The sequence below is a fragment of the Ovis canadensis genome, chromosome 21 (genome assembly GCF_042477335.2).
Source record: "Ovis canadensis isolate MfBH-ARS-UI-01 breed Bighorn chromosome 21, ARS-UI_OviCan_v2, whole genome shotgun sequence".
Taxonomy (NCBI): domain Eukaryota; kingdom Metazoa; phylum Chordata; class Mammalia; order Artiodactyla; family Bovidae; genus Ovis; species Ovis canadensis.
In genome coordinates this window covers 58771139-58785601 of record NC_091265.1, presented here as the reverse complement: position 1 = coordinate 58785601, position 14463 = coordinate 58771139, and the positions used below count along the sequence as shown (strand labels likewise).

Genomic DNA, 14463 nt, shown 5'->3' with positions numbered 1-14463 from the left:
GCTGCCAAGAGCGAGAGCGGATGCATTGAAAGGATGGGTTATTTAGGGACCTGATAGGTCAAGCCAGAGGTTTCCCAGGTGGTGCAGCAGCAAAGAATCCACCTGCAATGCAAGAGACGTGCATTCAATCTCTGGGTTGGGAAGTTCCCATGGAGAAGGAAATGGCAACTCACTCCAGGATTCTTGCCTGGAAAATTCCATGGAGAGAGCCTGGTGGGCCACAGCCCATGGGGGTCGCAGAGTCAGATACAATTGAGCACACACGCAGGTCAATTCAGCTCAATCCCAAGAATGCCTTTTATCACCACAAAGTAGATCATTAAAGGCCCCAAGGGAAGCAACTTTCTTAAGTCTTTCTTGTTCCCAGTAAGGGACTATTTTCCTGCCAACCTCAGAGCTGCCCAGGGGAATAGCTGAACAGAAAGTGAAAGTCAAGTTGCTTAGTCGTGTCCAACTCTTTGCAACCCCATGGACTGTAGCCTACCAGGCTTCTCGGTCCACGGGATTTTCCAGGCAAGAGGACGGGAGCGGGTTGCCATTTCCTTCTCCAGGGCATCTTCCCAATCCAGGGATCGAGCCCAGGTCTCCTGCATTGCAGGCAGACGCTTTACCCTCTGAGCCAGTGGGCCCCTAACGTTTCATGGCCTGACTACCCCCACGCCTTGAAGTCTCAAGTCTTCAGACTCACCACCTCCCTCTGTCCCTCTACCTGCATCATGCCCATCTGGGGCCAGTGCCCACGAGGCTCACTCCTGTTCTGCCCTTATGCAAACATGACTTGGAGGGCCCCTGGTGGCCTGTCTTCCTGGTGCATCAGGATGTAAGCTTCAGGAGAGCAGGGCCTTATATTCACCCCTGGCTCCCACAGAAATTCAGCCTTTCTAGGCAATCAATTTGGGGATGGAAATTGACCAGAACCTGGAAACCATAGTACCAAAGGTGCTACAGAATCCCTGTGGAGGGTTGTGCCACACAGTCGGGGGAGGCCACCAGCAGGGCTGGGAGGGGGGTAGGGGCAATTCCTGGGTAACACCAGCTTCAACTTGTGCAAAGTCAAGGCAGCAGGAAGTACAGCCAGCTGCAGGCCTCAGCAGGTTGCTAGCCCCAAAGCTTCACTTTTGGAGCAAATGAGGAAGTTTTAGTCCAGCCCCAGAAGCCACCCCAGTCCAAGACGAGGGTTTTTAGAGAATTTCCTGCAGCTGTGGAAAAGTGTAATTAAAACCTACTTTAAGCTCAGTTCAGAGCAGAACTCACACACACCAGCTGAAGGCTTTTGAGCTCTCCAGTAGGGAAATCTGAAGCATCTCCTGCAATGAAAATTGGTTTTGGTTCTTGGATGGGACCCACTGTTCTCTGATCAAACTGGCTTCTGGCTTTGAGTGTGGAGAACTGACAGCATGGGAATCACCTGGAAGTTCATGGGACCCTCTGGAGCTGGGTCGGGCCATCTTCCAAGTTGTCCACTGGGCGACAGCACCACCTAGTGGCCACGTCGAGAGGCAGTGAGTCACTCAGGCGTGTCCGACTCTGCCACAGGCTCCCCTGTCCATCAGATTCTCCATGCAAGAATACTGGAGTGGGTCGTCACTCACTTCTCTAGGGGATCCTCCCAACCCAGGGATGAAACCTGGGTCTCCCTCACTGCAGGCAGGTATTTTACTGTCTGAGGCACCAGGCAAGGCGGTGGAACCGAGAAAAGCTCACACCCACCCCACCATTTAGGAAGAGAGAGACAAGAGTGTGCCTGGTTCCTAGTAGTCAGCTGGCACTCACACCTCTTCCAACGCAGGCTGTGACTCCTGCAGGACAGCTGCTTCAGTCTTTTGGTAAAAAAAAAAAAAAAAAAAATCACTTGGAGACAACAATGTATAACCACGCCTGACTGGCTTGTTTTATTGGAGAAGAGGACGTGGAGTTAACAATGTGAATGAAGACAGTTGGGACTTGAGGTTGGGAAGAACACCCTCCCCTCCCCATACAAGCCCACTGCCCCAAATAAAAAATAATCAACTATGGGAGAGCAGCTGAGACAGCGACTGGGGGGCAGGGGAAGGACCATGCGTGTGCTGGGAGGGCCCAGAGGCAGCAGCTGCACGAATACGCGAGTATAAGTCTCTGAATCTTCCATGTAGGTCTGTATAAATATATAGATATGCTGTTCGCTTGTCTCCCCTTCTCTTCCCTCTGCTCCATGCTGCGTGCCGCGGTCCCAGCTCCTCTTTCCACATGAGGGCGAAGGGAAGGGGATGATGGGCAAGTCATCACCGGATGGCTATCAGACCCACATCCATCAGCTTCTGGATCTTCTGTGCTATCACAGGATTCTTTAAGTGTCTGACAAAGAGGCAAAGTTATTTGAAATGAGACTTAACCCCTAAAAATTTTTACCTGCTTGCAGACAGAGCAAGCCCCAGTGCAACCTGCCCTGGACACTACCAGCAAGAGGTGGTGAGGGGAGTCCTGGTGGAAACTGCCCTGCGGGAGAACCGCACAGGCCTCCTCTGCCAGTGGCCAGAACCTGACCGCTCTCACTGGACACGAGCCCACGGACACAGTAAACTGAGACCTCTCCCCAGCAACACTGGTCTTTCTAACTAACCACTTAGGCCATTATCGCCAACAAACAAAGCCCTTCCAGCTCACCACCACCTGCCAACCTTTTAACTGAGAATTAGACTATACACGCTCCACTTAGGCGGATCACACTGTTGCCAAAGTTGTGCATTCTCACTGTTTCTGTCCACCTTTTCCCTCCAAGGCCGTCAGCCCCCAGCTCAACTCACTCGCTGAGCGCCTGCGGGTCCTTCTGCATCTGCTCCAGGATGAGCCGCATGGCCGGGTCACTCATTATTTGCTGCACCTCCGGGTCGGCCATGGCCCGCCGCTTCACATCCTCAGGGCTGTCGTGTCGGTTGTACTGGGCCATCATGCAGCGCTGGTAACCATCTGCGGCCTCCTGCATTCCGGCAAGGCCAGAAGGGGAGAGCGTTAGCCTGGCTCACTGCTGTAGCAGGCCCACGGTAACAGGGGTCATGGAAGGGGAAGGCAAGAGGGAAGATCAGAGAAAGGAGGCAGGGCAGGAATCCCTACAGGCCAGGGCGGCCCCACCTTGCAGCTGGAGTCCAGGTCGAGCGCTTTCTGGTAGACGTCCATGGCTTTTGTGTAGTCCTTCATCGCCTCCAGGGCGGCTGCCTTCCGGGTATAACCCTTGACTGGAGACAGGAAGGGAGAGAGGTGAGGCATCACCCAGAACACACTTCCAAAGCCCGCTCTCACCTCCTCTGAACACCGTCACTCCTCAGCCCAACACTAGCTTCAAAGCGTTACAACCTCCCAAGACACACAGGCAGAGTGTGCTCTCTCTTCTCAACCCTCTGGCCAGACAGGGGGCAGAAGAGCAGCACAGGAAGACACTCACTGAAGGTCGGCTCCAGCTGGATGCACTCCTCGCAGTCCTAGGAAGGAAACGCAGGACCGTCAGGCTCATTCCTTTCGAGGCGCTCCCCACAGCTGACTCATCACCTGGATCACAAGCCCAACTGCTCACCCAGGGCCATTACAGAGCGCTCCCCTTTTGTTCTAGTGCTTCTTTTACTTATTTTTGGCTGCACGGGGTTTTCATTGCTGCGGCTTCTCTTCTCACAGAGCACGGGCTCTAAGGCGCGTGGGCTCAGCAGCTGTGGTTTCTGGGCTCTAGGACACAGGCTCAGTGGCTGTGGTGCGCTGGCCGAGGCGCTCTGCAGCGTGTGGGGCCTCCTGGGCCAGGGGCTGACTCCACAGCTCCTGCTTTGGCAAGCGGTTTCTTTACCACTGAGCCACCAGGGAAGCCCCTTGTTTTATTTTTAAAACTTTATTAAAGTACAGTTGATTTACAATGTTGGGTTAGTTTCACGTATACAGCAAGGTGAATTAGTTACACATATACATATAATCGCTGTTTCTAAGATTCTTTCCCCATATAGGCCGTTATAGAGTATGGACTGGAGTTTCTTGCGTTTCACAGACGATCCTTATTAGTTATTTTATATATAATAGTGTGTATGTGCCAGTCCCAATCTTCCAATTTACCCCCCCACCCCAGTACTTCCGTTAACTCTGGCCTCAAGGTGATTCAATAGCAGGCTCAGAGAAAGAACAAAAAGAGAGCAGAGAAGCAAAGCAAAGAGAACTTCAAGACACAACAAACCAGATCCCAAACCATCTCACAAGGCAAGGGGTCTGGACTCCTTAGAAGGCTGATGTCTCTGAGGGAAAAAACCCCGAAATGTAGGGAAACTTCTACTTTGAAAAATTAAAGAGGACAATGATCACCAGAGGCAATGAATCGACCCTGATACTGACAACTCCATAACTCTGTTCTTAGACCAGTAAGGAAATCTGAATATACACATATTCAGATGACATTATGGCTTTAGCTTTGCTACTATCAGGTGCTAATAATGTTGCGAATAGACAGAGAGAGTCATTTCAGGAGATGTATGCGCAAACACCTATGAGGTCAAGTGTCAAAATGTATCATTTCCTTTTACAAACAGTTTTAGCAAGCGTCAGTGCTTACTGTTAAAAAACGAAGGAAAACACAGGTATTCTGTATACCTGTTTGACGTGTCTTCAAAACATAAAATTACGGGACAAAGAACGCGATGCAGTGTGCCGTGTGCACTGCAGCCCAACCAACAGCTGCCAAGAAGCCCCAAGACCAGAAGCAATCCTGCTCATTCCTTCCTCTATCTGCAGTTTGGGAAAAGTCCTAGGCTACCTCTCAGATGATTAACAATGTTATTCTTTGCTTTGCAAACCAACTTGGTTTTTTTGACATGGCCCTTGTGCAGTCCTACCAGCAGCAGTGATGTCTCTAGGCCGGACAGACCCAAAAGATCTGGGTCATCAAACAAAACCATCGTGGACCCAGGTACTGGGGTCTCTAGACAGATCCAACTGCCAAGATGCACACAAGAGCTCATGTTCAAGGGCGTGACGGAGAGCAACTCCTCCACTGCTGAATATTAGCATACCTGACCATATGCGATGTGACTTACAACAGCAGACCTGTATCACTGAGTACCGAGGAAAGGAAGGATGGTAAAGTTCCTACAGAAAGCAAGGCAGTTCACCCCTCCCCCAAATCAAACACAGAACTGCAATACCTCCATTGCTGCGTGCAACACCTGGAAGGACCGATACGAGGGACAGACAGACATCTGTACACCCCCGTTCACAGCAGCGCCGCCCGAAGCGGAACAACCCCCACTGATGGGTGAACCGACAAACAGTGTGGTCCATCCAAACAACAGAATACCATTCAGCCACGAGAAGAAAACACCGACATGCTACAACATGAACCTCGAAGACACTATGCTAAGTGACGTGAGCCAGGCACAAAAGGTCAATGCTGTATGATCCCACTTACAGGAGGTCCCCAGTGATCAAATTCAAAGACAGAAAACAGAACACTGGTTGCTAGGGGCTGGAGGAGAGGAATGGGGAGTTTAGTGTTCAGAAGATGCAGTTCCACTTGGGAAGATGGAAAAGCTCTGCAGCAGAGGGTGGCGATGGCTGCACAACAGTGTGTGCGGACTCGATGCCACTCAACTGTGCAATCAAAACGTCAGAAAGGCCAAACAGTTAACACATGGAGAGAGGCAACAGGAAGGGAAAAGGGTCTTCTTTCCCAGGCACTTCCCACGTGCCAAGTAACACTACACGGGCCAGGACAGGGCACACAGGCCCTGCACTTCACAATCTCATACATGCACCATCACCTTGAATCTATGATCAAAATAAGAACGTCAAACTGATGCTAATGAGCACATGAAAAGAGGAAGACACATTCCTCATGGACAGGCTGCCCTGCCCTCACCTTGAGCGCCAGCTGGAACTCCAGGAGCTTGGTGTAGCAGGCAGCTCGGTTGCTGTACAGCTTGGCATCTTTGGGGTTCCGTTTAATGGCTTCTGTGTAGTGCTTCATGGCCTGGGGGTAGTCCCCTTTCTGGAAACACTCATTGCCTTTATTCTTCTCCTCCAAGGCCAGGTCAGGGTTTATGTAGGCCAGCCGCTCTTGCTCCTTCAAGATTTTCTCTGCCTAAAAAAGGTTCTTTAAATAGTCATTTAAACTCTCGTAACACTGGGCTAATAAACAGTCTTATCAGAATTTCAGTTTTCAGAAAGTACTGCTTGGCGGTGGTGGTTTAGTCACTGTCGTGTCCGACTCTTGCGACCTCACGGACTGCAGCCTGCCAGGCTCTTCTGTCCATGGAATTCTCCAGGCAAGAACCCCAGAGTGGGCTGCCATGTCCTTCTCCAGGGGGTCTTCCTAACCCAGGAATTGAGCCTGGGTTTCCTGCACTGCAGGCAGATTCTTTACTGACTGAACTGTGAGGTACTGCTGGTGAGATTTAATTTTGGGATTAATAATTTTACAGTCCTTACACTATGTACAAACTACAAAGATAAACTGTACAGCACAGAGAATATAGCCAATATTTTATAACTTTAAATAGTTTTGAGTTGCTGTTGTATGACTGAAATAATGTAAATCAACCTTACGTCAATTAAAGAAATGAATTTCACATTTCTCATTATCAAGATGTATATACTATGAAACAGAACCACCGGTATTGACATACACTTGGTACAAAGATATGCCTTATATGGAAATGACGGATTAACAGCTCTTATTTTTCCGACCAATCTTTCTGTGAATAAAATCATCCCCCTACATACTTTGGTTGTATAAAGTAAGAAAACATTTCAGTTCGATTCAGTCGCTCAGTTGTGTCCGACTCTTTATGACCCCGTGGACTGCAGCACGTCAGGCCTCCCTGTCCATCATCAACTCCTGGAGTCTACCCAAACTCGTGTCCATCGAGTCGGTAATGCCATCCAACCATCTCATCCTGTCGTCCCCTTCTCCTCCCGCCTTCAATCTTTCCCAGCATCAGAGTCTTAATTTACAATAAAAGCCACAACGCTGTCAGTGCACTGACCCTCAACAAATTTAAGGTCAAAACCCTGGTCGACTGAAAAAGACAGCAGAAAAACTGGGTTATTTCTATGTGTTCTCATCATTAACAGGGGACGCATCATACAAAATAACCGAAGACAACAAATTCATTACTAAATAAATGACTACAATAAATCGAATTAAGAAAACATCCCTCATTCCCTACCCACCTGTTGGCATCTCTTGAGCACATCTGGGGTTCGGTGCTCTGCCAGAGACTTGTTGTAGAAATGGATGGCATCCTTGTACTTTTCTTCTTTGAAATAAGAGTTGCCAATTCGTGCGTAAGCTCTGACAAAGACCCAAGGAAAAAGAATTTGCTAAGGGCAGAGCACAGACAAGGTCAGCCTCTCCAGAGGAAAGACATCTAGACACAAGCCCGCATCGCTGGGCCCCGTACCACGCCCTTCTAACGCCTTCTGTCTCAGCCCCCGCAGCCTCCTTTCCGGCCCCCCCATGCAGACACGGGACCCTCCCCACTACCCAAGGCACTCCAGGGCAAGCGTACTTGGCAATCTGCCGGTAGTCTTCTCGGTTTTCTCGCCCCACTTCAATGGCCTTCTCACAGAGCTCCCGGCACTGACCGTAGTCACCCTTTTCGAAGTACACGGCTGCCAAGCAGAAGGTCAAGAAGGAAGCGTCAGCCCTTGCCTCTTCCCCGGGGCCTTGGGAGCGCTCCCGCGCCCGGGCCCAGGCCTCACCTGCTTGGTTGGTTATGTACGTCATGTTGGTGGGATCCAGGTCCTTGGCTCTGTCGTAGTGCTTCAAGGCTGTGTCAAAGTCCTTCTTCTTATAGGCTTCATTCCCCAGCTCTTTTTCTTTCAGCGCCTAGAGGAAGTGCCAAAGAAAGAGGGCTGAGCACACCTAACCCAGACGGCAAAGGGAGCCAGCGCCTGGGATGTCACAGGCACGCGCAGCACACACACCCAACGATGCTACGGGAAGCAGGTTCTCCACACCCAGAGAGGACTATCAGCTGTTAGGATGGAAAACTGGTTTCCTCTCTGCTTCCTCCGAGACACTCCCTTATCCCACCTACTCTCCTGGACCTTCGTCTGAAAGTGAGGGCTTCCTCAGAGAAGGGGAAATCCCCTCAGCTTGAAAGAGTGGGCAACACAGCTCTGTGCTGGGTTTAACTCTGATAGGCTGAGTAAGTTCGCTCTCTCTCACACGCAGTCTCTGGGTCCAAGCCACCAGGGAACATCGGCAGAGGGGTGAGGAGGAGAGGGAGGGGCTGTCCTGGTGGCAGGAGTCTTCAGCAGACTCACGACCACCCACACCGTAGGGCCTTTTTCCAGCTCTGAGACACCATGAGCAACCAACGCTTACCCATTTAACGGTACTAAATTTGGCAACAATCTGCTGTTCCCATTTATAAGAAGGGAAATAAAACCGTTCAGCACAGGCCTGCTGCTCTGAAAGACTGAAAGTTGTCTGCTAAGCCAGGAAACAAGCATATGAGCTGACAGACAACATTCTTCTGGATCACAAGAACAAGGACCACACAGTCTTCGGGCTGGCCCTGGCTGATTTCCACACTGCCAGAGCCAGGAGCCAGAGCCACAGTGGCCATGGGACCCCGGGGCAGACTCTGAGACGCACGATGCCTATGCAACTGCTCGTTACATGGACCTTTTAATACCCTGAACATTTTAATTACTGAGAACAGTAATTTGACCACACACTGGGGACTCAAAAAACCACCACAACCATCCGAAGTCTGAAGATGGTCCTACCTGACACACATTTCCGGCTACTGGGCAGGTTCTAGATGCATGACAGTTAAGGGTTCCAGAGCGACACACACACACACCAACCTGCTTCTTATTCTCCGGAAGATCTTCTTCCATTGGCTCTGGTTTTGTCTCCTTTTTGGGAGGAGGTGGTGGCGGAGGTGTTGCAACCTCCTCCTCTTCATCCATACTGCCCAGATCAACTCCGAGCAGGACGCTAAGAGTAGTCATGATCCGGGGATCTTGCAGTTTCCTAGTATTGGTTAAAAAAATGAAGAACAGCACTTAGTCTTCTCCACAACTGACCTTAAACCCCACTTACTGCTAAAGCTCAGATTACTGTATTCTCACCCATGGGAAGGTTGCTAGATTCTGTACTACCCATGAGTTACAACTGTGGAATGCTCAACCCCTAAAAAATCCATATAAAATATGAGGTAATGCAGATGGGATTTGTTTCTCGAGGCCAGCAGACACACACGGAGTGAGTTAGAGGTACACTCTGTCTGATCTCAGGAGTCAGAGGCACCCAGGCAGTCACAGACACCAGCACAAGATTTAGAGAGCCCATCTTTAGATCTGATGTGCTTTCAACCGTGAGTTTCCACTCCAACACACCAATAGAGGGCTACGCTGTGTTCTCACTATCAAGGTACACGTACCATGAAACAGAATCAATGGCATTGACATACACTCGGCACAAAAACACGCCTCATGTGAAAATGTATGCCTGTGTATACAGAAAGGACGGAGCTGACGCCAGGTCAGCAAGGTAAAAGTGCCGTGAAGGTGGGGAGGGGCAGAACAAGCCCTCCAGATTACTCTAATATGTGATCCCCCTGGCCCTTTCTAAAAATACAAATAAACAATAAAGCAGCAAACTCTGACTGCTCTTTGGAGGAAAAAAATAAAGGCAGAAACCCCAGTCTGGTCTAGGGAACCCCTACCACAGGGTCCTAGGAAGAAACCACAGCAGTTGTGTTTGTTTCTAGAGACAAACCTGCCGCCTTGAACTTACGTGCCCAGGTCGGACGGCTTGTTCCGCAGCTGCTCGATCAGTTCCCGGTAGGTAGGATCTGCGAGCAGAGTCTTGGTCCTGGGATCACTCTCCAACTTCTGGTACAGATTAGGCATGTTGAAAGGGTTCATGAATTTCCTTTCTGTTTTGAATAAAGGAAAGCGCACCACCAGGAAGTCGGTTACTGTGCCCCCGCAGACTACTAAACCAACATTGGGGGGTGGGGGGAGCCTCACCACCACCCAACTGTAAAACAACAGTCAATGAAAGGGGCAGGGCAATGTTCTGGAGCTTACCTGCCAACCGGGCCTCCATATTCTGGAAACCTTCTTTGAGCTGAGGATTGTTTGCTTCATGTTTTAAACCCTCCTCATAGGTTTGCTTGGCTTCTTCAAATCGGTTTAAGAATTCAAGAGCCGCTGCTTTTCGTGAATAGCCCTTAAACCAGCAAAGAAAGATAAAAAATAAAAGACACCCAGAGGTAAATTCCAAAGATGAACTCAAAACAATCTACTTTACAATTCAGGGAACAAAATGGGTCCTCACGTGAAGGCCACAAAACAAACCAACAAACAGAGAGAGGACCAGGACACAACGGTGGCATCTAGTGACCCTGAGGAGCACGGCCGCTCCAGCCCAGTCCATCTTATGACGCCGAGTGTTGCTAGTTTCTTGAGCAGTTTTCTCTTAGTACAGAAAATAAAACAAGTCTTAACTAATAGTACCTCAGATTTGACAAAACATGTCACCACTCTGAGGAACATTCTCAAACAGGTAGGAGGACTGGGGAGAGGGCACTAGCCATCTATGAGTCTCTCAGAACAGGTGACCAGGCAGGCCAGAGCTACCCCCCGAGGAGCTTCTGGGCACCCCCATTCGCGCACGGCTTACCTTGCCCCAGTCAGGCTTCAGGTCAACGGTTTTGCAGCCGTCCTCGTAAGCCTTCTGGTAGTCTCCTTTCTTGGCATAGGCCGCGGAGCGATTGCTGTAGAGCACGTGGTTCTGGGGGTCTAACTTGATGGCTTCGGAGTAGCACTGGAGCGCATCGTCAATGTTGCCAGCACTCAGGGCCTTGTTGCCCTTCTCTTTGAGCTCATTTACCTGAGAAGAGAGGAACCAACAGAGTTTCTCCCCATGAAATTCTTTAGTTCCTATTTCTTAAGTAACACCCATTCCTTTCTGTAGCTGTTAACAAACTAGTTACTTTACGTACCAGAAAAAACAAATCATAGATTAACTAATTTACAGTTCCCACACCTGTGTGAAACAGCAAGGAAAAAATAAAATAACAAGGAAGAAGTGGCCTGTCTCTGCTCTTTGCTGGCTCCCTTGGGCATTTACACTCCAGCCACTCTTCCAAAAGTCTCAACTTCGAGCTGAAGAAGCCACTCTAGGACATATGCGTGAATTCCTTTTGTGGAAAAAGAAATTTCTTTGCCTTGGATTTCCAGAGTTCCAATGATAAACTGAACACAGGCCTAGTTGAAGAGGGAGCCTCCTCACTGAAGAGGGAGCCAAGAACAAAGAGGACTGAGCACGCACTGGTACATGCTCCAGCAACCCGCCGGTGCCAGGAGGGCTTCAGGAGCATCAGGATGCTCACCTGGCCTCAGAGAACAATCAGTTTCCACTGGATGTCACAGCATGGCAGATTGTGGCTGTTTCTTAACCCAGTAAAAATGAAGCTAGGATAAAAATCAATTTTTGTCATGTGTAAGTATTAAACATACTTAAACAAATGAAAGGGCTACCCTGGTGACTCAGTGGTAAAGAATCCACCTGCAACGCAGGAGAGGAGGATTCCATCCGTGGGTGAAGAAGATCCCCTGAAGAAAGAAATGGCAACCCACTCCAGCAGTCTTGCCTGGAGAAGCCTATGGACAGAAGAGCCTGGCCGGCTACAGTCCATGGGGGGCAAGAGAGTCGGACATGATTTAGCGACTAAACAGCAACAAAACAGATGGAAGAAGGATAAAGCAACACTACTGCAGTTCCACCCCCTACTCTCTCAAATACCCAGAACAAAAACAGCACGAACACACCAAAAGGTTTATCTGGTGTGAAATGGACCTTGGCCATATCAGAACAGGGTTCTAATTAAAAGGCTTCTCCAAATCAGGGAGCCCAACAAGAGGGGAGGGCCACCCCTCAAACGCCCACACATTGGTCACAACAGCTGTGTCACTCAGGATACAACCCATTCTTTCTTGGTATGCCCATCCAGTGTACTGATGCAAGAAAGAACTGCTGTGAGAAATGACTTCAGAATCCTGAGGCACACCAAATGGGACCCTCCACTAGCCAGAAAAATCTTAAGACAACCTCCAAGAGGAAAAAGGAAGACTACCAAACTTAACCAGCAAGGAAAAAAATCTTAGAATATAGAATGCAAGCCAGAAGGTGAGAAGTTAAAAAACTCAGATAGTTTCACAAGGCAGCTGAGAATACGTTGGTGACATTCTTGCCTATCCTACAGAACATTTTCCAAACTGAGCGCACCTTTCCTGCAAGCAGGAAATCAGCACTTGAAAACATCAAGTGGATGGAGAAGGAAATGGCAACTCCAATCCAGTATTCTTACCTGAAAAACCCCACGGACAAAGGAGCCTGTCAGGCAACACTCCATGGGGTTACAGAGAGTCGGATGCGACTTGGCGACTAAGCAAGATGATTGTGTGCTAAAAATTTGTGCGTGCATTTGAACTGATAAAATAAATTTATATCAACTGACACATAATTTATCCAGTTCTATGCCTGCCTGTATGTGGTCAAATTTTAAGTTTTATCACTGTGAGATTTTATTTGAAAGGTACTTAAGTTTAAAAAAACAATTTTACACACTCAAAATTTCTCCAATTTGAGTATTTCCTAAAACTGAAACATGCATCTAAGAGGGAAAGAAAGGTTACATGTTGAATGGATGCAGGACAGTGGGTTTCAGCACACCTGGCCATCTTGCACAATGGCCCTGGTAAACATGCAGTCCCTGAGCTCACTCACTCGGTCTACCTGCATGTACACTTCTACTATGGGCAACTGGGATAAAACAAGATTTTTTTCCCGTATTTTGATAACTTCAGTTTGAGATCTCTGCTTGAATTTAAAACCAGTTTCTTGTCTATATCACAGCCTATTCAATCCCAGACACAATTTAGTTATCATGAGGGTGCAAAATGTTTAAACTCTCACTTTCCACTCTTAATTTTTTAAAAATTTAGCAAAGAAGTTCCACATTTGGCTAAAGGGAGCAATAGGTATACAAAGGTAAAAGATTCCGTTTTGTAGATCACACCAATAAAAACTCCGAGCTGTTCCTCCTCCTCTCCCCAATCAACCATTACAGCCCAATAACAGGTTCCAATTCAATAAACCTCTCTAGGCGTCTCACAACCCTCAGGCCACAGAGGACACAATTAACTCACAGAGAGTAACCCACAACAGCCTCAAACTCAGCCTCCCAATAACGCTGAAAGGAATCAAACAACTTACTTCTCGCTGCTTAACTATATACTTTAAATTTTCTAACGCAACTAACTCCTCCTCGTGCAATTAAAAACCCACGTTTTAGAAGAACCAGTCCTCGGTTAATTCTTGAATCACACACACAAAGAAAAAACGAAGACGGGGAGGTGCTGCACATATGATTTGTAAAACCCTGGCAGAGATGAAATTCATTCCAAGGACTTCTGTTGCACCCTCTCGTTTCCCGAATCAGGCTAAGAAGTCGGCCTGCTGCTCATCATACCTTCACTCAACACTCTTCCACCCCGGCCTGCCATGCAGAGAAATAGGGTTTCCCCGCAACTGGTTACCGAGTCCATCAGCTACTTGCAGTGTAATCCCGTCCCCGCGTTCCTCCAAGTTAACTGGGGCCAAGTCCTGGGTAACAACCTCTTTGCAATCTCTGATCTCTCTCCCAAAAGACGAATTCCCAGAGGTTGACCTGATCCCTCTCGCCCTTCGCAAGGCCCCTCGCCCACCTCCAGCCCTCCGAACGCCGCGGGCGCCATCCCCTTGCTCAGCCTGGACCCACGTCCTGGGAGGCCTCAGGGGCCCAGCCGCGGCTCCTCTTCCCGCCGCGGGCCAGACTTAAGCCGAACCGGTGCGTCCCCCGGCCCATCTCGCCGAGTTGACTGGCGACGGGCACTGAGGCGACCCCGCGCTCCCCGCCGCCAGGCCTCGCTCCCCGTCCGCCCGCCGCGGCCCTCACGCCCTCGCCCTCCCCGCGGTTCCGCCGACCCAGGCCCCCGCCCCGGCCACAACAATCGGGCGCCCGCCCCGCCCCTCCACCCACCGCCCGGCTTTGGCGGGTCCCAGAGCGGCCACGGGCCTCTGCCCGCCCCTCCCCCTTCACCTGCTCCATAGCCCGGTCCGGAACCCCGTTGAATAGACTCCGTCGGCTCCGCGTTCCCAACCGCACGCGCCGCCTTCTGGAACCTACTAGAAGCTGCCGGGACCCCCAGATCCCGCCTCTTCCTCGCCGGCTCACTGGTCGCTTTCCTCTAGGGGGCTTTCTAAGGTTTCCTACCATTGGCTCCAAGTCTAGCCCATCATCTTTGCTTCTCTCTCATTGGACAGTGGGGAGAGTCCTGCCTCCCCCGCGTTTCGAGACTGGACGTTGCTCTGAAAGCCCCACCCATCATATACTCTATGATTGGAGGGAGGGGCGGACCTCTGCGGCACCGATTGGTCACTTATCCCGCCAATCA

At 49.8% G+C, this 14463-nt stretch overlaps 1 protein-coding gene and 1 long non-coding RNA gene across 3 annotated transcripts; both read right to left on the bottom strand.

The window, feature by feature from the left end:
* Positions 1–21: 21 nt before the first annotated feature.
* LOC138427005 (uncharacterized) lies at positions 22–1495 on the bottom strand. Its single transcript, XR_011251862.1, has 3 exons — positions 1409–1495; positions 1261–1307; positions 22–102 (listed from the first exon to the last, which is right to left on the bottom strand). It is a non-coding gene; the product is annotated as an uncharacterized lncRNA (long non-coding RNA).
* A 372-nt stretch (positions 1496–1867) lies between these two features.
* Positions 1868–14239, bottom strand: STIP1 (stress induced phosphoprotein 1). 2 transcript variants are annotated; one of them, XR_011251857.1, is made up of 14 exons: positions 14109–14239; positions 10646–10855; positions 10051–10192; positions 9755–9896; positions 8821–8989; positions 7705–7831; positions 7512–7614; positions 7174–7294; positions 5861–6082; positions 3548–3783; positions 3419–3455; positions 3109–3212; positions 2784–2956; positions 1868–2334 (listed from the first exon to the last, which is right to left on the bottom strand). XR_011251857.1 is itself a non-coding variant. In XM_069566109.1 (13 exons), exons 1-13 carry the CDS (start codon positions 14115–14117, stop codon positions 2262–2264), a joined length of 1632 nt encoding a protein of 543 aa, XP_069422210.1. In that variant the 5' UTR covers positions 14118–14236; the 3' UTR covers positions 1868–2261. The 2 variants fall into 2 exon arrangements, 1 of the variants encoding a protein (XP_069422210.1); XM_069566109.1 differs by lacking the exon at positions 3548–3783 and having other exon boundaries at positions 14109–14236.
* Positions 14240–14463: the final 224 nt, after the last annotated feature.